General features: G+C 44.5%; 1 protein-coding gene across 4 annotated transcripts in view; it reads left to right on the top strand.

Moving 5' to 3' along the window:
• The window catches only part of GDPD2 (glycerophosphodiester phosphodiesterase domain containing 2), a 49,691-nt gene extending 24,570 nt beyond the window's left edge, over nucleotides 1-25,121 (top strand). For 3 of the 4 annotated variants that reach the window (XM_067471629.1, XM_067471627.1, XM_067471628.1), the window contains exons 6-16: nucleotides 1,163-1,261; nucleotides 4,654-4,747; nucleotides 7,782-7,927; nucleotides 11,998-12,080; nucleotides 12,216-12,366; nucleotides 12,451-12,666; nucleotides 15,776-15,927; nucleotides 17,620-17,767; nucleotides 22,948-23,030; nucleotides 23,635-23,663; nucleotides 24,668-25,121. In XM_067471629.1, coding sequence (XP_067327730.1) covers nucleotides 1,163-1,261; nucleotides 4,654-4,747; nucleotides 7,782-7,927; nucleotides 11,998-12,080; nucleotides 12,216-12,366; nucleotides 12,451-12,666; nucleotides 15,776-15,927; nucleotides 17,620-17,767; nucleotides 22,948-23,030; nucleotides 23,635-23,663; nucleotides 24,668-24,744 — 1,278 coding nt within the window. In that variant the 3' untranslated portion in view covers nucleotides 24,745-25,121. The remainder of the gene's footprint in view (nucleotides 1-1,162; nucleotides 1,262-4,653; nucleotides 4,748-7,781; nucleotides 7,928-11,997; nucleotides 12,081-12,215; nucleotides 12,367-12,450; nucleotides 12,667-15,775; nucleotides 15,928-17,619; nucleotides 17,768-22,947; nucleotides 23,031-23,634; nucleotides 23,664-24,667) is intronic. The other variant, XM_067471631.1, reaches the window with a different exon arrangement.
• Nucleotides 25,122-26,757: the final 1,636 nt, after the last annotated feature.

Raw genomic sequence — 26,757 nt, 5'->3', positions numbered from 1 at the left:
CAAGTAATACAACCCGAGAGTGAGAAGAGGCCCCTAAAGGTCATCCAGTCCAACCCCATTATGCAGGAAGACGCCATTAAAGTCCTCCTGACAGATGGTCATCCATCTTCTGCTTAAAAACCTCCAGAGAAGGAAAGTCCAACACAATCCAAGGCAGTCTATATTCCACCAGAGTTGGAAGAGGCCCCCAAAGGCCATCTAGTCCAACCCCTCTTCTGCCATTATGTAGGAAAACACAACCCAAACACTCTTGACAGATGGCCACCCAGCCTCTGAATAATAGAATCCTAGAGTTAGAAGAGGGCCCCAAAGGTCATCCGGTCCAACCCCATTATGCAGGAAGACGCCATTAAAGTCCTCCTGACAGAGGCCATCCAGCTTCTGCTTAAAACCCTCCAGAGAAGGAAACTCCAACACCATCCAAGGCAGTCTATATTCCACCAGAGTTGGAAGAGGCGCCCAAAGGCCATCTATTCCAGTCCCTCTTTTGCCATTATGTAGGAAAACACAAACCAAGCCCTCCTGACAGATGGCTATCCAGCCTCTGAATAAGAGAATCCTAGAGTTAGAAGAGTTCCCCAAAGGTCATTTAGTCCAACCCCCCATTCTGCTATTATGCAGGAAGACACCATTAAAGCCCTCCCGACAGATGGCCATCCAGCTTCTGCTTAAAAACCTCCAGAGAAGGAAAATCCAACACCATCCAAGGCAGTCTATATTCCACTAGAGTTGGTAAAGGACCCCAAAGGCCATCTAGTCCAACCCCTCTTCTGCCATTATGTAGGAAAACACTACCCAAGCCCTCCTGACAGATGAGTAATAGAATCCTAGAGTTAGAAGAGGGCCCCAAAGATCATCCAGTCCAACCCCATTTTGCACGGTCACCATTAAAGCCCTCCTGACAGTTGGCCATTCAGCTTCTGCTTAAAAACCTCCAGAGAAGGAAACTCCAGCACCATCCAAGGCAGTCCATATTCCACCAGAGTTGGAAGAGGCCCCCAAAGGCCATCTAATCCAGTTCCTCTTTTGCCATTATGTAGGAAGATACAATCCAAGCCCTCCTGGTGGTCTCCAGAGAAGGAGACTCCATCAGACTCCGTGTCACATGGAACCTTTCCAACCAGTTGCTGGATGCTTCCGTTTCTCCGTTTCTTCCTTCCAGGTCCTGCTGATCCTTACTGTTCTTGTGTTGGCCGCTGCTTTTGTGGGTCTAGAGGTCCAGTGGTCAGAGCAATGGGAAAGCGCCCACATCTCCCTGCAGGTAAGACCTTGCAGCTTACACATTAACTCAGTGAATAATAATAGAAGTTGCGATGTGGATGTGGTAAGAATAGTCCTAGTTCATCCCTTGCCATCCCGCTTTCTCAGCAGCTTGTAAAACATCCCAGATTCTCCCTCCTTTTCCCCTTTGTCCTCAGCTTGTTTCCGTTACTGCAAAGGGATGGTGAAGAAAATGATCTTTATCACAGCCTTTCAAGGTGGAAACCCTTCAAGGCCATTTGCTGGGCAAGCCATCTAAACACGGGAGCATTCTTTGCATTGCATTCCGCCTCCGAACCCCTGGTTGGGAGTATTGATACTGGATGATGTTTAGGGTTGACTCCCAGTAAAGACAATAGGAAACAAGTCAGACAGGTTGCAGATGTGGGGTTGGTGCATACTTTGAGTCTTTGAAGACAGGGAAAGCTGCCAATAATAGTATTAGTATTATACTATGGATGCAGGTTTTAATAGTAGTGATAGTAGTAGTAGCAGTAGTAGTAGCAGCATCAATAATAATAATAATAATAATAATAATAATAATAATAATATAGTATGGATGCAGACCAGTGCTACTTTTAATAGTAGTTGTAGTATTAGCAGTATTATTAATAATAATAATAATAATAATAATGAGAAAGAGAAAACTGGCGAAAGAAGGCTCTCCATGGACAGTTCCTGGGGAAAAATGAGAGCAAAATTAACAAAGAAAAAACATGGATGTGGCTCACAAATTGAACTTTGAAAAAGGAGATGGAGGGCCCGGTTCTGGCAGCCCAAGAACAAGCCACTTGGAATCAATCCCATCAAAGCCAGAATTGAAAAGTCGATGACAGATTCCAAATGTAGACTGCAAGGAAGTATACGAAACGATGGATGACATCCTCAGCTGCTGCAAGAACATCATGCAGACAGACTACAGGCAGAGGCATAACACCGTTGCTCAGATGATCCATTGGAACTTGTCCCACAAATATCATCTGCCTATGACAAAGAACTGGTGGGATCACAAACCTTTTGTGTGAAAAAGTTACACGAAATGAACACGAAATGAACACTACTCTGGGACTTCTGAATTCAGAGTGACAGAGATTTGGAGCACAATACTCCTGACCTCATGAAAGTGGGGGGAAAACAAAGTATGGATCGTTGCTGTTGCAATCCCAGGCGACAGCAGAATTGACGAGAAACAACTGGAAAATGTATTGTCGAAGGCTTTCATAGCTGGAATCACTGGGTTGTTGTAGTTTTTTTGGGGCTGTATGGCCACATTCTAGAGGCATTCTCTCCTGACGTTTCGCCTGCATCTATGGCAAGCATCCTCAGAGGTTGTGAGGTCCTCACAACCTCTGAGGATGCTTGCCATAGATGCAGGCGAAACGTCAGGAGAGAATGCCTCTAGAACATGGCCATACAACCCGAAAAAACCTACAACAACCCAACAACTGGGAAAGCTTACATAATATGAGGATTTAAAGATCAAACTGCAAAGACTCTAGCACAAGCCAGTCAAGGTGGTCCTAGTGGTGATCAGCACACTGGATGCAGTGCCTAAAGACCTTGGCCTGCACTTAAAAACAATTGGCGTTGACAAAATTACCATCTGTTTGCTGCAAAAGGCCACCCTACTTGGATCTGCATGTATTATTTGCCGATACATCACGCAGTTCTAGACACTTGGGAAATGCCTGATGTGTGATGCAATACAAAAGCCAGCATAGTGACCTTGTTTACTGTGTTCCAATCTTGATGTGTATCAAAACAATAGCAACAACACAGTCCTAGATGCTTGGGAAGTGTTCGACTTGTGATTTTTTGATACGAAATCCAGCATATAGATCTCATTTGCTGTGACATATTGTGCTTTTGTGTCAGTAAAACAACAACAACAACAACATATTGTGGATGCAGACCAGTGCTGGTTTTAATAATAATGATGATGATGATGATGTAGGTACAGGCCAGTGCTGGTTTTAATAATGATGATGATGATGATGATGATGATGATGATGTAGGTACAGGCCAGTGCTGGTTTTAATAATGATGATGATGATGATGATGATGATGTAGGTGCAGGCCAGTGCTGTTTTTTAATAATAATAATAGTAGTAGTAGTAGTAGTAATAATAATAATAATAATAATAATAATAATAATGTAGGTGCAGGCCACTTCTGGTTTTAATAGTAGTGGTAGTAGTAGTAATAATGTAAGTGCAGGTCAGTGCTGGTTTTAATAATAATAATAGTAGTAGTAGTAATAATAATGTAGATGCAGGCCAGTGCTGGTTTTAATAGTAGTAGTAGTAGTAGTAGTAGTGGTAATGTAGGTGCAGGCCAGTGCTGGTTTTAATAGTAGTAGTAGTAGTAGTAGTAATGTAAGTGCAGGCCAGTGCTGGTTTTAATAGTAGTAGTAGTAGTAGTAGTAGTATTAATAATAATAATGTAGGTGCAGGCCAGCGCTGGTTTTAATAATAATAGTAGTAGTAGTAGTAGTAATGTAGGTGCAGGCCAGTGCTGGTTTTAATAATAATAGTAGTAGTAGTAGTAATGTAGGTGCAGGCCAATGCTGGTTTTAATAACAATAGTAGTAGTAGTAGTAGTAGTAATGTAGGTGCAGGCCAGTGCTGGTTTTAATAACAATAGTAGTAGTAGTAGTAGTAGTAGTAATGTAGGTGCAGGCCAGTGCTGGTTTTAATAGTAGTAGTAGTAGTAGTAGTAATGTAAGTGCAGGCCAATGCTGGTTTTAATAGTAGTAGTAGTAGTAATAATAATAATGTAGGTGCAGGCCAGCGCTGGTTTTAATAATAATAATAGTAGTAGTAGTAGTAGTAATGTAGGTGCAGGCCAGTGCTGGTTTTAATAATAATAATAATAGTAGTAGTAGTAGTAATGTAGGTGCAGGCCAATGCTGGTTTTGATACTACTACTACTACTACTACTATTGCTGCTGCTGCTGCTACTGCTAATATCATATTGTGATGCAGACAGTGTTGATTGAAACTAGCAAAATTTTCTAATTGTGTAGACTCGACGTTTGTGATTTACTTTTTAAATGGTGGCTTTAAAAGAGTGCTGTACTGCTTTAAAGATGTTTTTTTTTAAAAAAACCATTTTAACTTTTTTTTTTAAAAAAATGGCTGTTTTAAACTGTTTATAGTGTTGTTAACTATAGCAGCTCAATTCTGCCTCATTGCTGCCTTTTAGTATGTGCTTACCGGTAACTAGATCGCACTCCTTTTAATTTAATGAGCTGTCGAGCTCTTTGGGGAAAGGCAGAATGTAAATAAAGGTTAGTCATTGCAATAGGATTTTAGTCCTATAAGGCCAAGTTAGAACACATTTTGCATGTTAAGTTGACATTGCAGAGTTGAATTCTTCCTTCTCTTCTGCCAGGCTTTGGGTCCCTTCTTGCACATCGGAGCCGTGTTTGGCATGACCCTTTTGGCCTGGCCGGTCGCCAGCTGCTTTTACAGGACGTCCTCCAAAGGTACAAGGGAAGCCAGTTATGGGGTTGTATGTGATGTTTCTGGACTGCAAGGCTGCAAAGACTAGTAGTGCCGTTCCCCCTAATGTCCAACAGATAGCGCTATTGCATTGTGGTAGCCAACTCTTGAAATACAGGTCTTCCTGCTCGATAATGCCATAAAAATTGCACTGAAAGACCAGAAAAATTCCTAGAGAGGTCATATTTTGTTGGATAAATGAACCTATGAAGTCCATTTTGAAAACAAAGGGTGGGAAAAGCATCCCCTGGAAACATCATTACCCTAAACACAATGCCAAGAATCAAATCCCTCAAAACCCTTCAGACCTCACAACCTTTGAGGATTTTTTTTTTTGTCGTGTCAGGAGTGACTTGAGAATCTGCAAGTCGCTTCTGGTGTGAGAGAATTGGCCGTCTGCAAGGACGTTGCCCAGGGGACACCCGGATGATTTGATGTTTTTATCATCCTTGTGGGAAGCTTCTCTCATGTGCCCGCATGAAGAGCTGGAGTTGACAGAGGGAGCTCATCCGCCTCTCCCCGGATTCGAACCTGTGACCTGTCGGTCTTCAATCCTGCCAGCACAGGGGTTTGACCCACTGCGCCGCTGGGGCCTCCTACCTTTCAGGATGCTTGCCAGGTTTTTTTTGGGGCTATATGGCCATGTTCTAGTAGCATTCCCTCCTGACGTTTTGCCTGCATCTATGGCAAGCAATCTTTGAGGATGCTTGCCATAGATGCAGGCAAAACATCAGGAGATAATCCTACTAGAATATGGCCATATAGCCTGAAAAACCTACAACCTACTACAAATCTCTGTTTTCCATACAGCAGAACCTGATTTCACTGCACAAAATCCAAAACTCCAAAATTGAGAAAAGGAGGCATACACCATCTCTTTCCATAGAGCAGTGTTTCTCAACCTGGGGGTCGGGACCCCTGGGGGGTCATGAGGGGGTGTCAGAAGGATCATCAAAGACCATCAGAAAACACAGTATTTTCTGTTGGTCATGGGGATTCTATGTGGGAAGTTTGGCCCAATTCTATCATGGGTGGGGTTCAGAATGCTCTTTGATAGTTGGTAAACTATAAATCCAGCAACGACAGCTCCCAAATGTCAAGGTCTATTTTTCCCAAACTCCACCAGTGTTCATATTTGGGTATATTGAGTATTCATGCCAAGTTTGGTCTGGATCCATCATTGTGTTGAGTCCACAGAACTCTCTGGATGTAGGTGAACTACAACTCCAAAACACAAGGTCAGTGTCCACCAAACCCTTCCCGTATTTTCTGTTGGTCATGGGAGTTCTTTGTGCCATGTCTGGTTCAGTTCCATCATTGGTGGAGATCAGAATGCTCTTGAATTGTAGGTGAACTATAAATCCCAGCAACTACAACTCCCAAATGACAAAATCACACACACAACCCAACCCCACCAGTATTCAGTTTTGGGCGTATCGGGTATTTGTGCCAAATTTGGTCCCGTTAATGAAAATACATCCTGCATATCAGATATTTATATTATGATTCATAATAGTAGCAACATTGCAGTTATGAAGTGGCAACAAAAATAATGTTATGGTTGGGGGTCACCACAACATGAGGAATTGTATTAAGGGGTCGTGGCATTAGGAAGGTTGTGAAACACTGCCATAGAGCATGGCGGGTGGGCCGGACTCCTCTGGTCTCCCACACTTTTTGGATTATAATAAGGGCTCTTACATAGCAATATTTCACTGATATAGATGTCTTTCCAGCCTGAAACACCCTGGCTCCATCTCAGTTTCCTTGACAGATGTTGATTCTTCTTAATTGGTGTTAGTAAATGCAAGCCTTGTGTTGACTTCCTTCTTAACGTAAGGATCCTGTAAACATTTCCTTAACTGAAAAGAGCCATTGACTCTGATTAATGTAAACACATTTTTCCTCCACAAAAGTTCAACAGTTAATCATTTTTCACAGTTCTTATCAACGTCAGCAGTTCAGCAACTTTTAATTACAGTTCGGCAAGCAGACAGTTAGTCATTGCAGGCCTTAATATTTTTCAATGGTGCCTTCAAAATTATTTGCTCTCATTCATTCCTTCGTTTCATTCAGTTCATTTAAACCAGTGTTTCTCAACCTGGGGGTCGGGACCCCTGAGGGGGTCGCGAAGGGGTGTCAGAGGGGTCGCCAAAGACCATCAGAAAACACAGTATTTTCTGATGGTCATGGGAATTCCATGTGGGAAGTTTGAGCCAATTCTATCTTTGGTGGAGTTCAGAATGTTCTTTGATTATATTGAACTATAAATCCCAGCAACTACAACTCCCAAAAGTCAAGGTCTATTTTCCCCAAGCTCCACCAGTGTTCACATTTGTGCATATTGAGTATTTGTCCCAACTTTGTTCCAGATCCACCATTGCATGAGTCCACAGTGCTCTCTGAATATAGGTGAACTACAACTCCCAAACTCAAGGTCAATACCCACCAAACCTTTCCAGTGTTTTCCGTTGGTCATGGGAGTTCTGTGTGGCAAATTAGGTTCAAATCCATCGCTGGTGGAGTTCAGAATTCTCTTTGATTATAGGTGAACTATAAATCCCAGCAACTACAACTCCCAAATTACAAAATCAGTCCTCCCCCAACCCCACTAGCATTTACATGTGGTTGCATTGGGTATTTGTGCCCAGTTTGGTCCAGTGAATGAAAATACATCTTGCATATCTGATATTTACATTATGATTTATAACAGTAGTAAAATGACTACGAAAACAATATTATGGTTGGGGGTCACCACAACATGAGGGACTGTATTAAGGGGTCACGGCATTAGGAAGGTTGAGAACCACTGATTTAAACCATGTATCATATTTTCGTGACAAAACCCCACAGATCCACCAGAGTTGCCCTGTGGGTGAGGGATAGCCCAACTTGGAGGCCTTCAGGTAGATGCCCAGCCTGGTCACCAGCTTAGGAATGGGAGCCCATAGCCTCTGACAAGCCAAAGCACCTCTTGTTGGCCTCTCAGTGTCTCTTTCTGCCTGTCTCTTCCCATAGCCCTCAAGAGCATTCTCCTGCTGCTATACTTGGCTGCCCTGCTGGCTCTGTATTTGGCTCCACTTGGAATCGACTCCCCTTGCTTCATGGAGCACCGCGAGCTGCCTCCCAAACCAGCTCTCTTTGGGCACCGGGGAGCCCCCATGGTGAGTGCCCAGTGCCTCCTTCCCGATTCCCTTCCGGGGTGATTTCCACCGTTTTGTCAGGGCTTGTGATGATGCTGAAGATGAGTCCGGGGCAAACAGAGAGCAGCGACCTAGAATCATAGAATCATAGAATGAAAGAGTTGGAAGAGACCTCATGGGCCATCCAGTCCAACCCCCTGCCAAGAAGCAGGAATATTGCATTCAAATCACCCCTGACAGATGGCCATCCAGCCTCTGTTTAAAGGCTTCCAAAGAAGGAGCCTCCACCACACTCCGGGACAGAGAGTTCCACTGCTGAACAGCTCTCACAGTCAGGAAGTTCTTCCTCATGTTCAGATGGAATCTCCTCTCTTGTAGTTTGAAGCCATTGTTCCGTGTCCTAGTCTCCAGGGAAGCAGAAAACAAGCTTGCTCCCTCCTCCCTGTGGCTTCCTCTCACATATTTATACATGGCTATCATATCTCCTCTCAGCCTTCTCTTCTTCAGGCTAAACATGCCCAGCTCCTTAAGCCACTCCTCATAGGGCTTGTTCTCCAGACCTTTTATCATTTTAGTCGCTCTCCTCTGGACACATTCCAGCTTGTCAACATCTCTCTTGAATTGTGGTGCCCAGAATTGGACACAATATTCCAGGTGTGGTCTAACCAAGGCAGAATATAGGGGTAGCATGACTTCCCTAGATCTAGACACTATGCTCCTATTGATGCAGGCCAAAATCCCATTGGCTTTTTTTGCTGCCACATCACTTTGTTGGCTCATGTTGAACTTGTTGTCCACGAGGACTCCAAGATCTTTTTCACACGTACTGCTCTCGAGCCAGGCGTCCCCCATTCTGTATCTTTGCATTTCGTTTTTCCTGCCAAAGTGGAGTATCTTGCATTTGTCACTGTTGAACTTCATTTTGTTAGTTTTGGCCCATCTCTCTAATCTGTCAAGATCACCTGAAACTGAGGAAGCTACCCTTGCAAAGCAGGACTAGGAGCCTCGGGGAAGTAGGGACGCAGAGTTAGGGCAGGATCAGGAGCTCCAGGAAGCATTCCAGTTAGGGTGCAAATTGCAATTAAAGACTGGCACAGAGGAAGGTCAACAGAGACTTAGGAAAGTGGCAAAAATAGCTGGAGGTTGGAGCTAGTAGTTTGCTGGGAGCAACATTGTGAAACCGCTACAGCCCAAATCTCTATTGGTGAACTCTTAGATGGAACTTTGACTTCAATGTCTATGGCTTGAGTTGATGAGATTCACATGTTTTTTTCCTTGTTGGACTGATTGCTGTATATGATTTTGGACTGCCTTTGACTACGAGGCAGTGAGACGCTGTGTACAGGTCTTTGACACGTTGGCTTTGGCCAGTGGCATTGATAATACCAGCCCTGTCAGTGCCCTTCGACACCCAATTGCCTCTGTTCCCCTGTGCCGTCCTTCTCAAAATAGTGGCAGGAAGCCTGGCCATTTTGAGAGGAACTCCAGAGGAAATAATAATAATAATAATAATAATAATAATAATAATAATAATCACAACAGCAAAACAACAGAGCGGAAACAAACAAGCACATAAAATCACTCTCAACAAGGGATTCCCCCCGAGCACTTCCAAGCCATTGAATGCTAATCAAGGTGATCAGCTGAAATATTCACATCCAGCCCCAGCAGACAAAAGTCCTTTGTCTCACCCTGGTCATTCCACAGGTATATAAACCCATTTTTCCTACTTCCAACAGACCTCACTACCTCTGAGGATGCTTGCCATAGATGCAGGCAAAACGTCAGGAGAAAAATTGCCTCCAGAACATGGCCATATAGCCCGGAAAAACCTACAACAACCCAATAATACTTTATTTATAATGTATTGTCGAAGGCTTTCATGGCCGGAATCACTGGGTTGTTGTAAGTTTTTTGAGGCTATATGGCCATGTTCTAGAGGCATTCTCTCCTGACATTTCACCTGCATCTATGGCAAGCATCCTCAGAGGTAGTGAGGTCTGTTGGAATTAGGAAAATTGGTTTATATTTCTGTTTATATATCTTCTTTGTCCCACCCTGGTCATTCCACAGATATATAAACCCACTTTCCTAGTTCCAACAGACCACACTACCTCTGAGGATGCTTGCCATAGATGCAGGGGAAATGTCAGGAGAGAATGCCTCTAGAACACGGCCGTATAGCCCCAAAAAACCTACAATGACCCACTTTATTTATATTCTGCTCTATCTTCCCAAAAGGACTCAGGGCGGATTACAAACATAAAATGCAAACATTCAATGCCTGAATACAACAACAATACATCCATATTAACAAAATTAATACAACCTAACATTTAAATACGAATTATAACTTAACTAAAATTAAATGAAAAGCACAGACTTAAGACAAAACATTAAATGGAAACAATGATTTCCCATTTCTTTGGGGCAAATTGATTAATCATTGCTCAAGATATTTATTGAGCTGGTAGGATGAGCAGGGCATGGATACGGATGGAAACTATTAATCAGAGGTATAATGGTAGAATTAGCAACTACGATTCCTCCTCCTCATAAGCCAGTGAGCAAAGGTATGTCTTCAGCTGCTTTTTGAAAGCGGGGAGGGAGGGGGCCATCTTTTACTCCTTAGGAAGGGAGTCCCAGAGGTGGGGGGCAACCACGGAGAAGGCCCTTTCTCTCATTCCCACCAGCTATGCTTGGGATGGGGGTGGAACTGAGAGGAGGACCTCCTCCGATGACCACAGTGTCCGAGTTGGTCTGTAAAGGGAGATGCGGTTTGTCAGATAGGAAAGTAGACGTATTTCGCTTTGTTCCAGGGAAGTAATGCTACCCCTATATTCTGCTTTGGTTAGACCACACCTGGAATATTGTGTCCAATTCTGGGCACCACAATTCAAGAGAGATATTGACAAGCTGGAATGTGTCCAGAGGAGAGTGACTAAAATGATAAAGGGTCTGGAGAACAAGCCCTATGAGGAGCGGCTTAAGGAGCTGGGCATGTTTAGCCTGAAGAAGAGAAGGCTGAGAGGGGATATGATAGCCATGTATAAATATGTGAGAGGAAGCCACAGGGAGGAGGGAGCAAGCTTGTTTTCTGCTTCCCTGGAGACTAGGACGCGGAACAATGGCTTCAAACTACAAGAGAGAAGATTCCATCTGAACATGAGGAAGAACTTCCTGACTGTGAGAGCCGTTCAGCAGTGGAACTCTCTGCCCCAGAGTGTGGTGGAGGCTCCTTCTTTGGAAGCTTTTAAACAGAGGCTGGATAGCCATCTGTCAGGGGTGATTTGAATGCAATATTCCTGCTTCTTGGCAGGGGGTTGGACTGGATGGCCCATGAGGTCTCTTCCAACTCTTTGATTCTATGATTCTATGAGTCTATGAAAGGAGATTCCACAGGAAAGGCTTTTAAACAGAGGCTGGATGGCCATCTGTCAGGGGTGCTTTGAATGCAATATTCCTGCTTCTTGGCAGGGGGTTGGACTGGATGGCCCATGAGGTCTCTTCCAACTCTTTGATTCTATGATTCTATGAGAGGAGTGGAGCCATTGAGGAATTTGGGGGAGGGGGGAGTGGCCTCTGGGCTCCACATATAGTTGCCCATCCCTGACCTAGAACAGATTGATGGAGCACCACTCATGAACATCAAAAGGTCCCTTTTGTGGCTACGCTAGTCAGTTGTTGGATCTCCCTTATTGATAATGGTAGAATGGGAATGTTTGGGGAGAGACTGGGCACATTTGTAGCGTGGTAGGCACAGCCTCAGATGTTTGCTGTGAACCATTAGTATGCTTAGATCATGTTCTTCAGCCAATGGACTCATCATCACAGGTGATCGATCCCTCATTTCCCATTAGTCTGGTTGTCTTCCAAGGGTAGAGTCTTGGCGTTGAGTCTGTAAGTGACTGTAGAGACTTATTCTGGATCCACATGATGGTCTTTCACAATGTGGACATAGATTTACAAATAGAAGGAGGTCCTGACAAGGGTTTGTCTTCCTTTTGGCACATTTCTCCCTTTTACCTTCTGTTCATGCCTCTTCTAAATCTACATTGACACTACATTAGCCACCCACTCTCTCCTTCTAGCTCGCCCCCGAAAACACGATAATGTCGTTCCAGAAGGCCCTCCATTATGGCGTGAGCGTCTGGGAGACGGACCTCCTGGTCAGGTAAGGGGCAGAGTGGACCATTGAGCCATCATTCAAGAGATGGCTTGAATGATGGCTCAACTTCTTTCAGGACCCTTCCTAGGCATCAACAATCCTCCTGCCATTGGAATGAACTCTCCTCTTCCTTCCCTCCAGTGCCGATGGCGTTCCCTTCCTCATGCATGATGAGAAACTCACCCGGACCACCAATGTGCAGGCCATCTTTCCTGATCGGGCGCATGCCAATGTCTCTTCCTTCCAGTGGAATGAGCTACAGCAGCTGGATGCTGGCACATGGTTCATGCAGGTGAGAACCCAACAGGTAGGGGTGGGTAGCTAATGCCTGTCCATTTGGGTGGCCTGCTCTTACTGGCTTTCTCTGTCCTACCAGAAACCCCCCTTCCTCATGACCCAGGGCCTCTCGAGCGACGATCGGTTCCTGGCAGCTGCCCAGCGGATCATATCCCTGAAGTACCTTCTCCGCGAGGCCAAGAAGCACAACGTGTCCATCATGTTCGACCTGCGGCCGGAGGAGGACCCCAAGTATGAGCATCTTGTCAACGTCACTGTGGAGACCATCCTGCAGTCGGGCATCGCTCCAGAGCAGGTGAGCAGCCCTCCCTGCCATGGGGTTTCTGATGTGTCACTCCTGTATCAGAGGCAGGCCTGAGGAGTTTGAGCAGAGCCATTCTCATATCCAAAATAGATGGGTCACTAGTTACAAAGGGGAGTATGGGTCTGCATTCTGGCATGGCTTAGTATATTGTGGTGGTGGATGTTGTTGTTCATTCGTTCAGTCATTTCCGACTCTTCGTGACCTCTGGACCAACCCATGCCAGAGCTCCCTGTCGGCCGTCACCACCACCAGCTCCTTCAAGGTCAATCCAGTCACTTCAAGGATGCCATTCATCCATCTTGCCGTTGGTCGGCCCCTCTTCCTTTTTCCTTCCACTTTCCCCAGCATAATTGTATTTTCTAAGCTTTCCTGTGTCCTCATGATGTGGCCAAAGTCTGTAATATCCTTCCCTCCAATGAGGAGTCAGGCTTTATTTCCTGGAGTATGGACTGGTTGGATCTTCTGGCGGTCCAAGGCACTCTCAGTACTTTCCTCCAGCACCACAGTTCAAAAGCATCTGTCTTCCTTCGCTCAGCGTTCCCTAAGGTCTTCCCTATGGATCTCTCACATCCATAGGTGACTTTGGGGAATACCATTGCTTTAACTATGCGGATCTTTGTTGCCAGTGTGATGTCTCTACTCTTCACTATTGGTGGTAGATGATGTCGAGCCATTTGCCACCCCCGGGTTTATTACACTATGTAACAAAATTTGAAAAATGTTCTATTCCTGGTTTGAATGTTATTTCCTGTTTAATTGTGCAGTCCTCACTTTGAAAGTAGTTGTTCAACTCCAGAAACTTTGTTATAGTGGCTGCCACAAACTAGCTTGAATTGGTTTGGACTCTCTTAGATACTCATTGAAAAAAATATAGCATAATGTGCTGCAGGATGTCCCTCCCACAAAAACAAAGTGTTGGCAGTTTAATGAACTTTTTCCCATGTTTTTAATGATAGTACCAATAAGGAAATTGCATTTATAACCCAGAACAAAAATCCTGTTACATAATGTTATTGAGGTGTCAAAGTGCCAACAGTAATGGCCTTTCCATGTCTTTTGGAGAGCAGAAGGGGGGATGGATCTGGTTATATCACCATGTTGTTGTTGTTGTTGTTGTTTATTCGTTCAGTCATTTCCAACTCTTGGTGCCCTCCTGGACCAGGCCAGAGCTCCCTGTTGGCTGTGGTCACCCCCAGCTCCTTCAAGGTCAAGCCAGTCCCTTCAAGGATACCATCCATCCACTTTGCCCTTGGTCGGCCCCTCTTCCTTTTTTCCTTCCATTTTCCCCAGCATCATTTTCTTCTCCAAGCTTTCCTGTCTCCTCATGATGTGGCCAAAGTACTTCATCTGTGCCTCTAATATCCTTCCCTCCATTGAGTAGTCAGGCTTTATTTTCTGGAGAATGGACTGGTTGGATCTTCTCGCGGTCCAAGGCACTCTCAGCATTTTCCTCCAACACCACAGTTCTCTTCCTTCCCTCAGCCTTCCTTATGGTCCAGCTGTCACATCTAAAGGGTACTACAGGGAATACTATTGTGTTAACAATGCAGATCTTTGTTGCCGGTGTGATGTTCCTACTCTTCACTATTCTATTGAGATTGGCCATTGCTCTCCTCCCAAGAAGGAAATGTCTTCTAATTTCCTGGCTGCAGTCTGCGTCTGCAGGAATCTTCATGCCTAGAAATACAAAGTCTGTCACTGCCTCCACATTTTCTCCCTCTATTTTCCAGTTATTAATCAGTCCGGTTGACACCATCTTGGTTTTTTTTAATGTTTGACTGCAACCCAGCTTTTGCACTTTCTTCTTTCATCTTGGTTAGAAGGCTCCTCAGCTCCTCCTCGCTTTCAGCCATCAAAGTGGGATCATCTGCATATGGTCTCAGTGGCGCATCATTTTGTATCTGGTTACAGGGACATAGCCAGATTGTTTAGGTGATCTCCTTTCACTTTCTTCCAGGCACAGAATGGTCAGCAGTGCATTTTGGTTGCTATAGAAGGAGAATCATAGAATCCTAGAGTTGGAAGAGACCTCATGGGCCATCCAGTCCAACCCCTCCCAAGAAGCAGGAATATTGCATTCAAAGCACTCCTGGCAGATGGCCATCCAGCCTCTGTTTAAAAGCTTCCAAAGAAGGAGCCTCCACCACACTCCGGGGCAGAGAGTTCCACTGCTGAACAACTCTCACAGTCAGGAAGTTCTTCCTCGTGTTCAGATGGAATTTCCTTTCTTGTAGCTTGAAGCCATTGTTCCATTGCGTCCTACTCTCCAGGGAAGCGGAAAACAAGCTTACTCCCTCCTCTCCGTGACTTCGTCTCATATATTTATACATGGCTATCATGTCTCCTCTCAGCCTTCTCTTCTTCAGGCTAAACATGCCCAGCTCTTTAAGCCGCTCTTCATAGGGCTTGTTCTCCAGACCCTTGATCATTTTAGTCGCCCTCGTCTGGACACATTCCAGCTTGTCAATATCTCTCTTCAATTGTGGTGCCCAGAATTGGACACAATATTCCGGGTGTGGTCTCAACCAAGGCAGAATAGAGCATGGGGGGCATTACTTCCCTAGATCTAGACACTTTGCTCCTATTGATGCAGAAGGGCAATACCAGCCTCCACTGCAACCCAAACTTGATCTAACCACGTGTGGGGCTGGTTTGTGTAAGGATGTTCATAGGATGTTAGCCTATGTTTTGGATTAGGAGGCATTCCACGCTCAGTCCTTTCCCACCTGCCCGCTGCGCTCTTCCGTGTTTTTTAAGAAAGACCTGCTTGACACCTTCGCTCTTGTCTATAGGGCACAAGGGCCGCACACAGCCTTCTCTTCTTCAGGCTAAACATGCCCAGCTCTTTAAGCTGCTCCTCATAGGGCTTGTTCTCCAGACCCTATGAGGAGTGGCTTAAAGAGCTGGGCATGTTTAGCCTGAAGAAGAGAAGGCCGAGAGATGACATGATGAGGACCATTGATCAAGAGATGAGGCAAAGTCATAGGGAGGAGGGAGCAAGCTTGTAGTTCCATGTAAGACTAATGTGACAGAGGGTGGGAAGGAGCAAAGGCAACCTTTCAGCATACTCTCTCCTCCCTCTGCCCACCTCACCCTCCAGATCCTGTGGCTCCCGGACGGTTTTCGAGAGCAAGTGAAGCAGCAAGTGCCACGCTTCCGGCAGATCTACAAGCGGAAGAGGCTCAGCAACGAGACAGAGGAGACACTTCGGATCAACCTGCCCTACCAGAACCTGAGCAGTGCAGAAATCCAGTAAGAACTGGGGGTCAGTGATGAGAATGGGAGGCTCGCATTTTAGGTTTTTGCATTTCATGTTTCTGCAAGTTCCACATACAGCACTATAGTGCATTCATCAGCACATGTGTGCATCCTTGCCCTCTGAGTTAAAAGACATCACAAGTCCATCTCCTCGTTGTAAGACATCAGCTACCTTGCTCATTCATTCCATTAATTTGTTACAAGGTTTAACAATAATTCCTCATTATACGACGGGCATTCATTAACGATTTCCCCCGACCCACTTCTATTTATCACAGGATACTGAAACTACATATGTGTAATGATATAAGTCTCTATAGGTTATGTGCTAATTTCCAACTCTGGACTGAGAATGGTCTTGATTGTACAGGTACTGAAGTGGTGTGAGGTTTGAGAATGGATCCACTGGAATGCAGAGCAGCAGGCATGTAGCCGGGGGGGGGGGGGGGCTTGAGGGGCTTCACCCCCCCCCCCCGAAATTCTCACGGTGGTTCACGAAAAGGTCTTACTGGTGCATTATTTAAACTGTTGTTTATTCATATCATGATCTGATCACCATACTCAATATATCCCATATGCATGGGGGTATTGGGGTAATGATACAAAAGGTTTGCTAGGCTAGACCCTCTTTCACTCAGACTCAGCCCCCCCCCCCGAAACCCAGCCCCCCCAAACTCTGATCACATAAGGTGAAAGCTGGGTCCATCACTCTGATCCTGAGACTTAAGTCCAGTCAATGCAATGGAAGCATCCTGACTCACTGCCTCCAAAGAAGGCACATGCCCAACTCTCAGCAGGCAAGGTCATGCTCACAGTATTTTGGGACCAGCACGGAGTAGGATGGATGGATTTCCTAGCAAAGGGGACCATGATCACTGGGGCAGACTAGGCTTCACTGCCATGGAAATTACAGGAGGCCATCAAAACCAAGAGACAATGCAACATGCTCACCAAAGGAGTCCACCTTCTGCAGGAGAATGCACCAGTTCACAACTCACCTGTTGCCCAAATGGAAGCATGTTCCTGTGGCTTTGAAATTCTGCCTTGGTTAGACCACATCTGGAATATTGTGTCCAATTCTGGGCACCACAATTGAAGAGAGATATTGACAAGCTGGACTGTGCCCAGAGGAGGGAGACTAAAATGATCAGGGGTCTGGAGATCAAGCCCTATGAGAAGCGGCTTAAAGAACTGGGCATGTTTAGCCTGAAGAAGAGAAGGCTGAGAGGAGACATGATGAGAGCCATGTATAATTTTTTTCTGCATTGTCGTTTAGCTTTTTGAGGGGGTTTAAGTCCTTTCCACTGTTTTGGGGGGGGGGTGGTTATGAGTGATGGTCACTCGTTGGTCTGTTAGGGGTTTAGTGTCCAAATTTGGTGTCAATTCGTCCAGTGGTTTATGAGTTATGTTAACCCCACAAATGAACATTACATTTTTATTTAGTTTATATAGATTCATGTCATAACTTTGGAAGGATTTGGAGAGGGAATTGGCCAAGGTTAAGTTAATTTAAAGGGTGCACACCAAGAACATTCTAGTAGAAATGGTTGTAATGCATTAACATAAATATGGTCGCTTTGACAGTCACATTTCCCAGCCCTGGTAGCTCTCCAGGGATTGAATCATCCTCTTTGGTCGGCGGGGAGGTTAAGTCCTTCTTTTTGCACCCGCATCTTCTCCCTGCAGGGAGTATCGCCGTGACAACATCTCTGTCAACCTCTATGTGGTGAACGCTCCCTGGCTCTTCTCCGTCTTGTGGTGCGCAGGCGTCTCATCCGTCACCACTAACGCCTGCCAGGAGCTGCAAGGGATGGCACGGCCACTCTGGCTGCTGGTAAGACTGCCTTCGGGGGGGCATCATTCATTCAGTCATAGACAATCCCTGGTGGCCCATGCGTCTGATTGTCTCCCAGGGGTAGAGTCTTGGTGGTGGGTCCATAAGTGACTGCAGAGACCTAGTCTGGGTTCCGCATGGCCTGTCACAATGTGGACATAAATTTCCAGGTAGAAGGGGGTCCCGACAGAGTTTCCATCCTCTCGGAAGGGGGTCCTGACAAGAGTTTCCATCCATTTGCACTCTATTTGCGCTTCTTCAAAATCTGCCACACCAGGTTGCTGTGAGTTTTCCGGGCGGTATTATTAAAGCGCTTCCACTTGGCTGGTCAGCTATAGCCAGCAATCATTCTAATATTGCTTTTGGATTGTTGTGAGTTCTCCAGGCTCTATGGCCATGTTCCAGAAGCATTCTGTCCTGACGTTTCACCCACATCTACAACAGGCATCCTCAGAGGTTGTGTGGTCTGTTGGAAACTAGGCAAACAGGGTTTATATATTGTCGAAGGCTTTCATGGCTGGAATCACTAGGTTCTTGTGGGTTTTTTCGGGCTATAGAGCCATGTTCTAGAGGCATTTCTCCTGACGTCAGGAGAAATGCCTCTAGAACATGGCTCTATAGCCCGAAAAAACCCACAAGAACCTAGGGTTTATATATCTGTGGAATGTCCAGAGTGGGGGAAACAACTCCTGTCTGCTTGAGGCAAGTGTGGATGTTGCAGTTGGCCACCTTGATTAGCATTGAATGGCCTTGCAACTTCAAAGCCTGGCTGATTGCTGCCTGGGGGATCCTTTGTTGGGCGGTGTTAGCTGCCCCTGATTGATTCTTGTCTGGAATTCCTATTTTTTTTAGTGTTGCTCTTTTTCCCCCCAATACTTTTATTTATTTATTTATTTTGTCGTGTCAGGAATGACTGCAAGTCTCTCCTGGTGTGAGAGAATTGGCCGTCTGCAAGGACGTTGCCCAGGGGACGCCTGGATGATTTGATGTTTTTATCATCCTTGTGGGAGGCTTCTCTCATGTCCCTGCATGAGGAGCTGGAGCTGATAGAGGGAGCTCATCCACCTCTCCCCGGATTCAAACCTGCGACCTGTTGGTCTTCAGTCCTGCCGGCACAGAGGTTTAACCCACTGCACCACCAGGGGCTCCACAATACTTTTATTGATTGGTTTGGAGCCCCCGGTGGCGAAGTGGGTTAAACCCCTGTGCCGGCAGGACTGAAGACTGACAGGTCGCAGGTTCGAATCCGGGGAGAGGTGGATGAGCTCCCTCTGTCAGCTCCAGCTCCTCATGCGGGGACATGAGAGAAGCCTCCCACAAGGATGATAAAAACATCAAATCATCCGGGTGTCCCCTGGGCAACGTCCTTGCAGACAGCCAATTCTCTCATACCAGAAGCGACTTGCAGTTTCTCAAGTCGCTCCTAACACGACAAAAAAAAGATATTGGTTTTATAGAGTTAATATATGTACTAAGATTTTTAACATCAAAAGTGGGAGAACATATTCATTGTTGATAGTAAAGCAATGAAAATTGAAAGATAGTATTGCTTTAGTAAGAAAGAAAGGAAAAGAAAAAAAGACTCAGAAAAAAATTGATAGAAAAATATAAAAAATATTTTTTTTTAAAAAAAGGAAAAAAAGTGACTTTCATCTAGTCCAGTGTTTCTCAACCTGGGGGTCGGGACCCCTGGAGGGGTTACGAGGGGGTGTCAGAGGGATCACCAAACACCATCCGAAAACACAGTATTTTCTATTGGTCATGGGGGTTCTGTGTGGGAAATCTGGTCCAATTCAATCATTCATGGGATTCAGAATGTTCCTTGATTGTGGGTGAACTATAAATCCCAGCAACTACAACTCCCAAATGTCAAGATGTATTTTCCCCAAACCCCACCAGGGTTCACATTTGGGCATATTGAGTATTCATGCCAAGTTTAGTCCAGATCCATCACTGTTTGAGTCCACAGTGCTCTCTGGATGTAGGTGAACTACAACTCCCAAACTCATGGTCAATGCCCACCAAACCCTTCCAGTATTTTCTGTTGGTCTTGGGAGTTCTGTGTGCCAAGACTGGTTCAATTCTATCATTGGTGGAGTCCAGAATGCTCTTTGATTGTAAGTGAACTATAAATCCCAGCAAGTAAAACTCCCAAATGACAAAACCAATCCCCCACAACCACACCAGTATTCAAACTTGGGTGTATTGGGTATTTGTGCCAAAGTGGTATATCAGATATATCAGATATTTACATTACGATTCATAAAAGTAGCAAAATGACAATTATGAATAATGTTAAGGTTGGGGGTCACCACAACATAAGGAACTGTAATAAGGGGTCGCAGCACTAGGAAGGCTGAGAAACACTGATCTAGTCTTTGAGGGTCTTTAGTGTCTTTTTCTGCATTGTGGAAAATAATACTTCCATACTCATATCTTCTTTGTCTGTGATTTACTCTCTTTAGGTAATAATCTCTATTTTCCATTGTCTAAAGTAACTTTTTGCCGGGTCCCAGTTTATGTGGTTCTTTGGAATTCCTTGTTTTGGCATTAGCCAATAAGTTAATTCATCCATATTCATTATCTCCAAGATTTTATTTTTCCAATCTTCTCTTTGAGGTATTTCTTTCCATCTCCAATTCTTAGCGAATACGATTCTGGCTGCAGTAGTTAGGTAGTTGAACAGTATTTCCTTATTTTTCTCTCCTTAGTGTTGTTCTTTGTTTACTGTTGTGACTTTAGAGTTTTTAAATACTGCTATCCAGATTGTCTTCATTTTCATGGTTTCCTCCTTTCTGTTGAAATTCTCCACCTACTTGTGGGTTTCAAAGACTTTTCTGTGTAGTCTGACATGGTGGTTGTGAGAGTGGTCCAGCATTTCTGTGTTCTCAGATAGTATGCTGTGTCCAGGTTGGTTCATCAGACAAGAATCAATCAGGGCAGGCTAATAACTCCAAACAAAGGATTCCCCAGGCAGCAATCAGTCAGACTTTGAAGCTGCAAGGCAATTCAATGCTAATCAATTTGGCCAGTTGCAATAATCACACTTGCCTCCACCAGACAAGACTTCTTTCTCCACTCTGGACATTTCACAGATATATAACCTCCACTTGCCTAGTTTCCAACAAACCTCACAACCTCTGAGGATGCCTGCCATAAATGTAGACGAAACGTCAGGAGAGAATGCAGTGGTCAACCCCCCTGTTTAAGGAGCTCCACTGGCTGCTATTTTTCCCCCGGTCCCAATTCAAGGTACAGGTTATTACCTATAAAGCCTTAAACGGTTTGGGACCCGCCTACCTTCGTGACCGTATCTCACTCCACGTACCAACCGGGCTCTTCGTTCCTCAGGGGAGTTCCTCCTTTCGCCCCTACCAATCTCACAAGCTCGTCTTGTGGGCACAAGGGAGAGAGCCTTCTCTTCTGTGGCCCCCCAACTTTGGAACTCTTTACCTGGGGAGATCAGGAAAGCCCCTTCACTGGAAACAGTTAAAAAGAACCTCAAAACCTGGCTTTTCCGCTGCACCTTTGGCAAGTAGGTGCACAGCATGATATTTTACACCCCCTCAACGTTTTCGGCTAATGGAGTTCGTGCCCTCCAAATAGGATGTTCTGTCTCACAACTCTGTGTGTTTTATGAGTTCCATTTAAACGTCCTGCTCCTATTTTATCTCATCATAGTCTGTTAATTGTTTTTTATTCGGAATATGTGGCCCGCCCATTGTCATCTCTATTGTGATTGTGTCTATTGGAATTTTTATATTATTATTATTATTGTTGTTGTTGTTGTTGTTGTTGTTGTCATTTTGATAATGTTTGTCTGTTGTATATGCTTTGATTGTATTGCTGTATTATGTTGTCCGGGCTTGGACCCATGTAAGCCGCTCCAAGTCCCCATCGGGGAGATGGTGGTGGGGTAGAAATAAAGATTATTATTATTATTATTATTATTATTATTATTATTATTGGGTTCTTGTGGGTTTTTTCGGGCTATAGGGCCATGTTCTAGAGGCATTTCTCCTGACGTTTCGCCTACATCTATGGCAAGCATCCTCAGAGGTAGTGAGGTCTGTTGGAAGTAGGACAATGGGTTTATATATCTGTGGAATGGCTGGGGTGGGGCAAAGAGCTCTTCTCTGCTGGAGCTAGATGTGAATGTTTCAACTGACCACCATCATTAGCATTTGAAGGCCTGGCTGAGTCTGGGGGAATCTTTTGTTGAGAGGTGTTAAGATGTGCCTGGTTGTTTCCTCTCTGCTGTTTTGCTGTTGTAATTTTAGAGTTTTTTAGAGATGCCATTGAAATCCACAAGCATGTGGACAATTTCAACAGAAAGGAAGAGACCATGAAAATGAACAAAATCTGGCTACCAGTATTAAAAAACTCTAAAATTACAACAGCAAAACAGCAGAGAGGAAACAACCAGGCACATCTTAACACCTCTCAACAAAAGATTTCCCCAGGCTCAGCCAGGCCTTCAAATGCTAATCAAGGTGGTCAGTTGAAACATTAACACCTAACTCCAGCAGGCAAAAGTCCTTTGTCCCACCCTGGTCTTTCCACAGATATATAAACCCATTGTCCTAATTCCAACAGACCTCACTACCTCTGAGGATGCTTGTCATAGATGCAGGCGAAACATCAGGAGAAATGCCTCTAGAACATGGCCCTACAGCCCAAAAAAACCCCACAAGAACAGTGATTCCAGCTATGAAAGCCTTCGACAATACATTATTATTATTATTATTATTATTATTATTATTATTATTAATGTCATTTTGATAATGTTGTTGTTTGTCTGTTGTATATACTTTCATTGTATTGCTGTATTATGTTGTCCGGGCTTGGCCCCACGTAAGCCGCTCCGAGTCCCCATCGGGGAGATGGTGGCGGGGTAGAAATAAATACTATTATTATTATTATTATTATTATTATTATTATTATTATTATGGAACATGATGCCTAGCCTGGAAAACTCACAGCAATTCAGTGATTCCGGCCATGAAAGCCTTCGATAACACAGCACCGTTGGGCACAGCTGGCCACCAGTTAGATGCCTCTGTGTGTCTTTAAATGTGATCGGGAGGTAATCGCGACACATGGCTTTGGGCTGTTTGTCACATCCTTCCTCTCAGTGTCCCTCCTGATATGCGCTCCTGTCTCCGTCCTCTCCCCTCCAGCCTCGTGCCACATACCGAATGATCTGGATCGTGACAGACTGCGTTTCCTTCTTGCTGGTCGCATGGGCCTTCCTTCTGCTGAAGTGAGTACAGTGATGTGTAGCAGTCAAAGTTCTCTCCATAATGTCTTCTAGAACTAGCAATCCCTTTATGGCTACTCCTTCTATGCAAGGGAAAGGCTTTCGCATGGGTCCTTCATCTGGGTCCGTCATCTACAATGCTGTGGAATGCCTCTTTCTGAAAATAGCCATTGTTGCAGATGTTGCTGTTACTATATTTATATGCCGCTTTTCTCAGCCCTCAGGCAACTCAAAGTGGTATTGCAAAGCAGTGTATTGCAGTTGTGCATTGTGAAGATGACACAATTGGGGTGTGTGTTTCACAGAGTTGCTATTTTGCACAGTCAGATAGTGCTCACATGCGGATATAGTGAATATATCAAGGGGTTGTTGGATTGCGGCAATAGGATGATCGCATTGTACACGAAGATCTCCCAAAGACCTCAACAGATCTCAGAGATCGAGGCCATCATTCTGCATCTAGTTCCAGAGCCATAGTTAGTTTTGATTGTATTGCTGTATTATGTTGTCCGGGCTTGGCCCCATGTAAGGGGCTGGGCAGCTGCAAAGCAGAGAATTGGACACAAATACTTTTTCTGAAATTGTTGTTGTCGTCTTCTTCTTGCAGAAGATGGTCTCGGAGAAAAGACCCAGCAGGTAAGTGACTAAGCAGCTGGTACTAGCATTTCGGGGACTTAATATTAATGCAGTAATGTCACTACTGTAACCTAATATTATTGTTGCCTGCCATAGCATTGCACTTAATTCCTGCCCCCCCCCCCCCCCCCCCCCGGCCTTTTAAATTTTTTAAATTGTCTTGAACAGGCAGGATTACTTTTAATATATGTGTGTTATGGCGACAATTTTTATAATAATAATAATAATAATAATAATAATAATAATAATAATAATAATCTTTTTTTATACCCCGCTACCATCTCCCCAAGGGACTCGGTGCAGCTTACATGAGGCCAAGCCCACAGTATATCAATAACAAAAGCAATAAGGAAAACAATCAATACAATACAATTAATATAAATCACATAAACAAAAAATAAACTAGGTTCTTGTGGGTTTTTTCGGGCTATAGAGCCATGTTCTAGAGGCATTTCTCCTGACGTTTCGCCTGCATCTATGGCAAGCATCCTCAGAGGTATAAACAATCAACAGTTACACACATGTTTATATTTTGTTTTGTTAATCTTATGGTTATGTTGTTTTTACTGGGTTGTTGTAGGTTTTTCGGGCTATATGGCCATGGTCTAGAGGCATTCTCTCCTGACGTTTCACCTGCATCTATGGCAAGCCTCCTCAGAGGTAGTGAACTCACAGGTTGCTTTATTCCTACCTCTGAGGATGCTTGCCATAGATGCAGGCGAAACGTCAGGAGAGAATGCCTCTAGACCATGGCCATATAGCCCGAAAAACCTACAACAACCCAGTGATTCCGGCCATGAAAGTCTTCGACAACATGTTGTTTTTACTTTGTATGTTTTGTGATGTTACCTGAGAACCGCTCTGAGTCCCCTTGGGGAGATGGAGCGGTATATAAATATATTATTATTATTATTATTATTATTATTATTATTATTATTATTATTGAGTATCTGTAGAAACAGCTCAATTCCTTTTGCTAACAAAGTCTCTAAAACCCTCAAAAGGAATTTCCTCGGTTCAGACTGGCGAGCTAACCATCACCTCCTTGGGCTTCCAGGCTCCGATTCAGACGTCCTCTTGACCAAAATCCACAGTCTGTTGTCCGAGTGACATGGGATCTCCTTTCTGCAGCTGACTTTGGGTCAGGGCCCTGTCTCTTCTTCCAAGGATGCCTTTTGTGAAAATGGCTCGAGGCTGGGACCCAGTAGCAACAGAAGCAAGAGAGTTGATTTGTGTTGCCTCAGAGTCGAGAGGAGGAACGGCCTCCGTCCAGGATTTCCACAGTCGATTGTATCGGCTGTCTTCTAATCTGGCATCTCCTTTCGGACCCAGGAACCCATGCGAAAGCATTGCAGCAACTGCCTTGGAAGGGTGACTTGTGGGGAAGGTGGTAGGCATCTCTAAGTGTGTCTGAAGCACTTCTGAATAAAGCAACCTGTGAGCTGGGAAAGACTGGGACAGAGGCAAGCTGGCCTCATAGAATCATAGCATCATAGAGTTGGAAGAGACCTCATGGGCCATCCAGTCCAACCCCCTGCCAAGAAGAAGGAAAATTGCATTCAAATCACCCCTATTTTCCCCAAATGCCACCAGTGTTCACATTTGGGCATATTCAGTATTTGTGCCACGTTTGGTCCAGACAGAGGTGGCCCTAGGTAATTTTCAACGGTAAGCAAACAGTATTTTGCCCCCCCCCCTATATATATATCACTGATATATATATATATTCTGTTCGTTATGGAAGTTCTGTGTGCCATATTTGGTTCAATCCCATCATTGGTGGAGTTCAGAATGCTCCTTGATTGTAGGTGAACTATACATCCCAGTAACTACAACTCGCATATGTCAAGGTCTATTTTCCCCCAAACTCCACCAGTGTTTACATTTGGGCATGTTGAGTATTCGTGCCATGTTTGGTCCAGACAGAAGTGGCCCTAGGTAATTTTCAATGGTAAGCAAACAGTATTTTGCCCCCCCCCCCCCAACCAATCACTGACATATATATATTCTGTTCATCGTGGGAGTTCTGTGTGCCATATTTGGTTCAATTCCATCATTGGTGGAGTTCAGAATGCTCTTTGATTGTAGGTAAACTATAAATCCAGCAATGACAGCTCCCAAATGTCAAGGTCTGCTTTTCCCAAACTCCACCAGTGTTCATATTTGGGCATTTTGAGTATTCATGCCAAGTTTGGTCCAGATCCATCATTGTTTGAGTCCACAGTGCTCTCTGAATTCAGGTGAACTAGAACTCCAAAACTCAAGGTCAATGTCCACAAACCCCTTCCCGTATTTTCTGTTGGTCATGGGAGTTCTGTGTGCCAAGTTTGGTTCAGTTACATCATTGGTGGAGTTCAGAATGCTCTTTGATTGTAGGTGAACTATAAATCCCAGCAACATCTCCCAAATGTCAGGGTCTTTTTTCCCCAAACTCCACCAGTGTTGACATTTGGGTATATTGAGTATTCATGCAAAGTTTGGTCCAGATCCATCATTGTTTGAGTCCACAGTGCTGTCTGAATGTAGGTGAACTACAACTCCAAAACTCAAGGTTAATGTCCACCACACCTTTCCCGTATTTTCTGTCGGTCATGGGAGTTCTGTGTGCCAAGTTTGGTTCAGTTCCATCACTGGTGTAGTTCAGAATGCTCTTTGATTGTAGGTGAACTATAAATCCCAGCAACTACAATTCCCAAATGACAAATCAACCCCACCCCCATCGCTACCGGTATTCAAATTTGGGTGTATTGGGTGTTTGTGCCAAATTTCGTCCAGTGAATGAAAATACATCCTGCATATCAGATATTTACATTAAGATTCATAACAGTAGCAAAATTATAGTTGTGAAGCAGCAACAAAAAAAATTATGGTTTGGGGTCATAACAACGTGATGAACTGTATTCAGGGGTTGTGGCATTAGGAAGGTTGAGAAACACAGTCCTAGACAGAAGTCTGCAATCTGGCTACTTCTGTTCTGTTCCGGCCACAAATGCAATGCAACGTGTTGCTTCTGCCTTCTATGTCCTAGTCCAGCAACAGAAGTAGTCACTTGAGTTTGTAACTACTAGTAAATTGTGGCTTGATGTGATAGAAA

Source organism: Anolis sagrei, chromosome 10 (genome assembly GCF_037176765.1).
Source record: "Anolis sagrei isolate rAnoSag1 chromosome 10, rAnoSag1.mat, whole genome shotgun sequence".
NCBI lineage: Eukaryota > Metazoa > Chordata > Lepidosauria > Squamata > Dactyloidae > Anolis > Anolis sagrei.
This window is presented reverse-complemented; position numbering and strand designations above follow the sequence as displayed.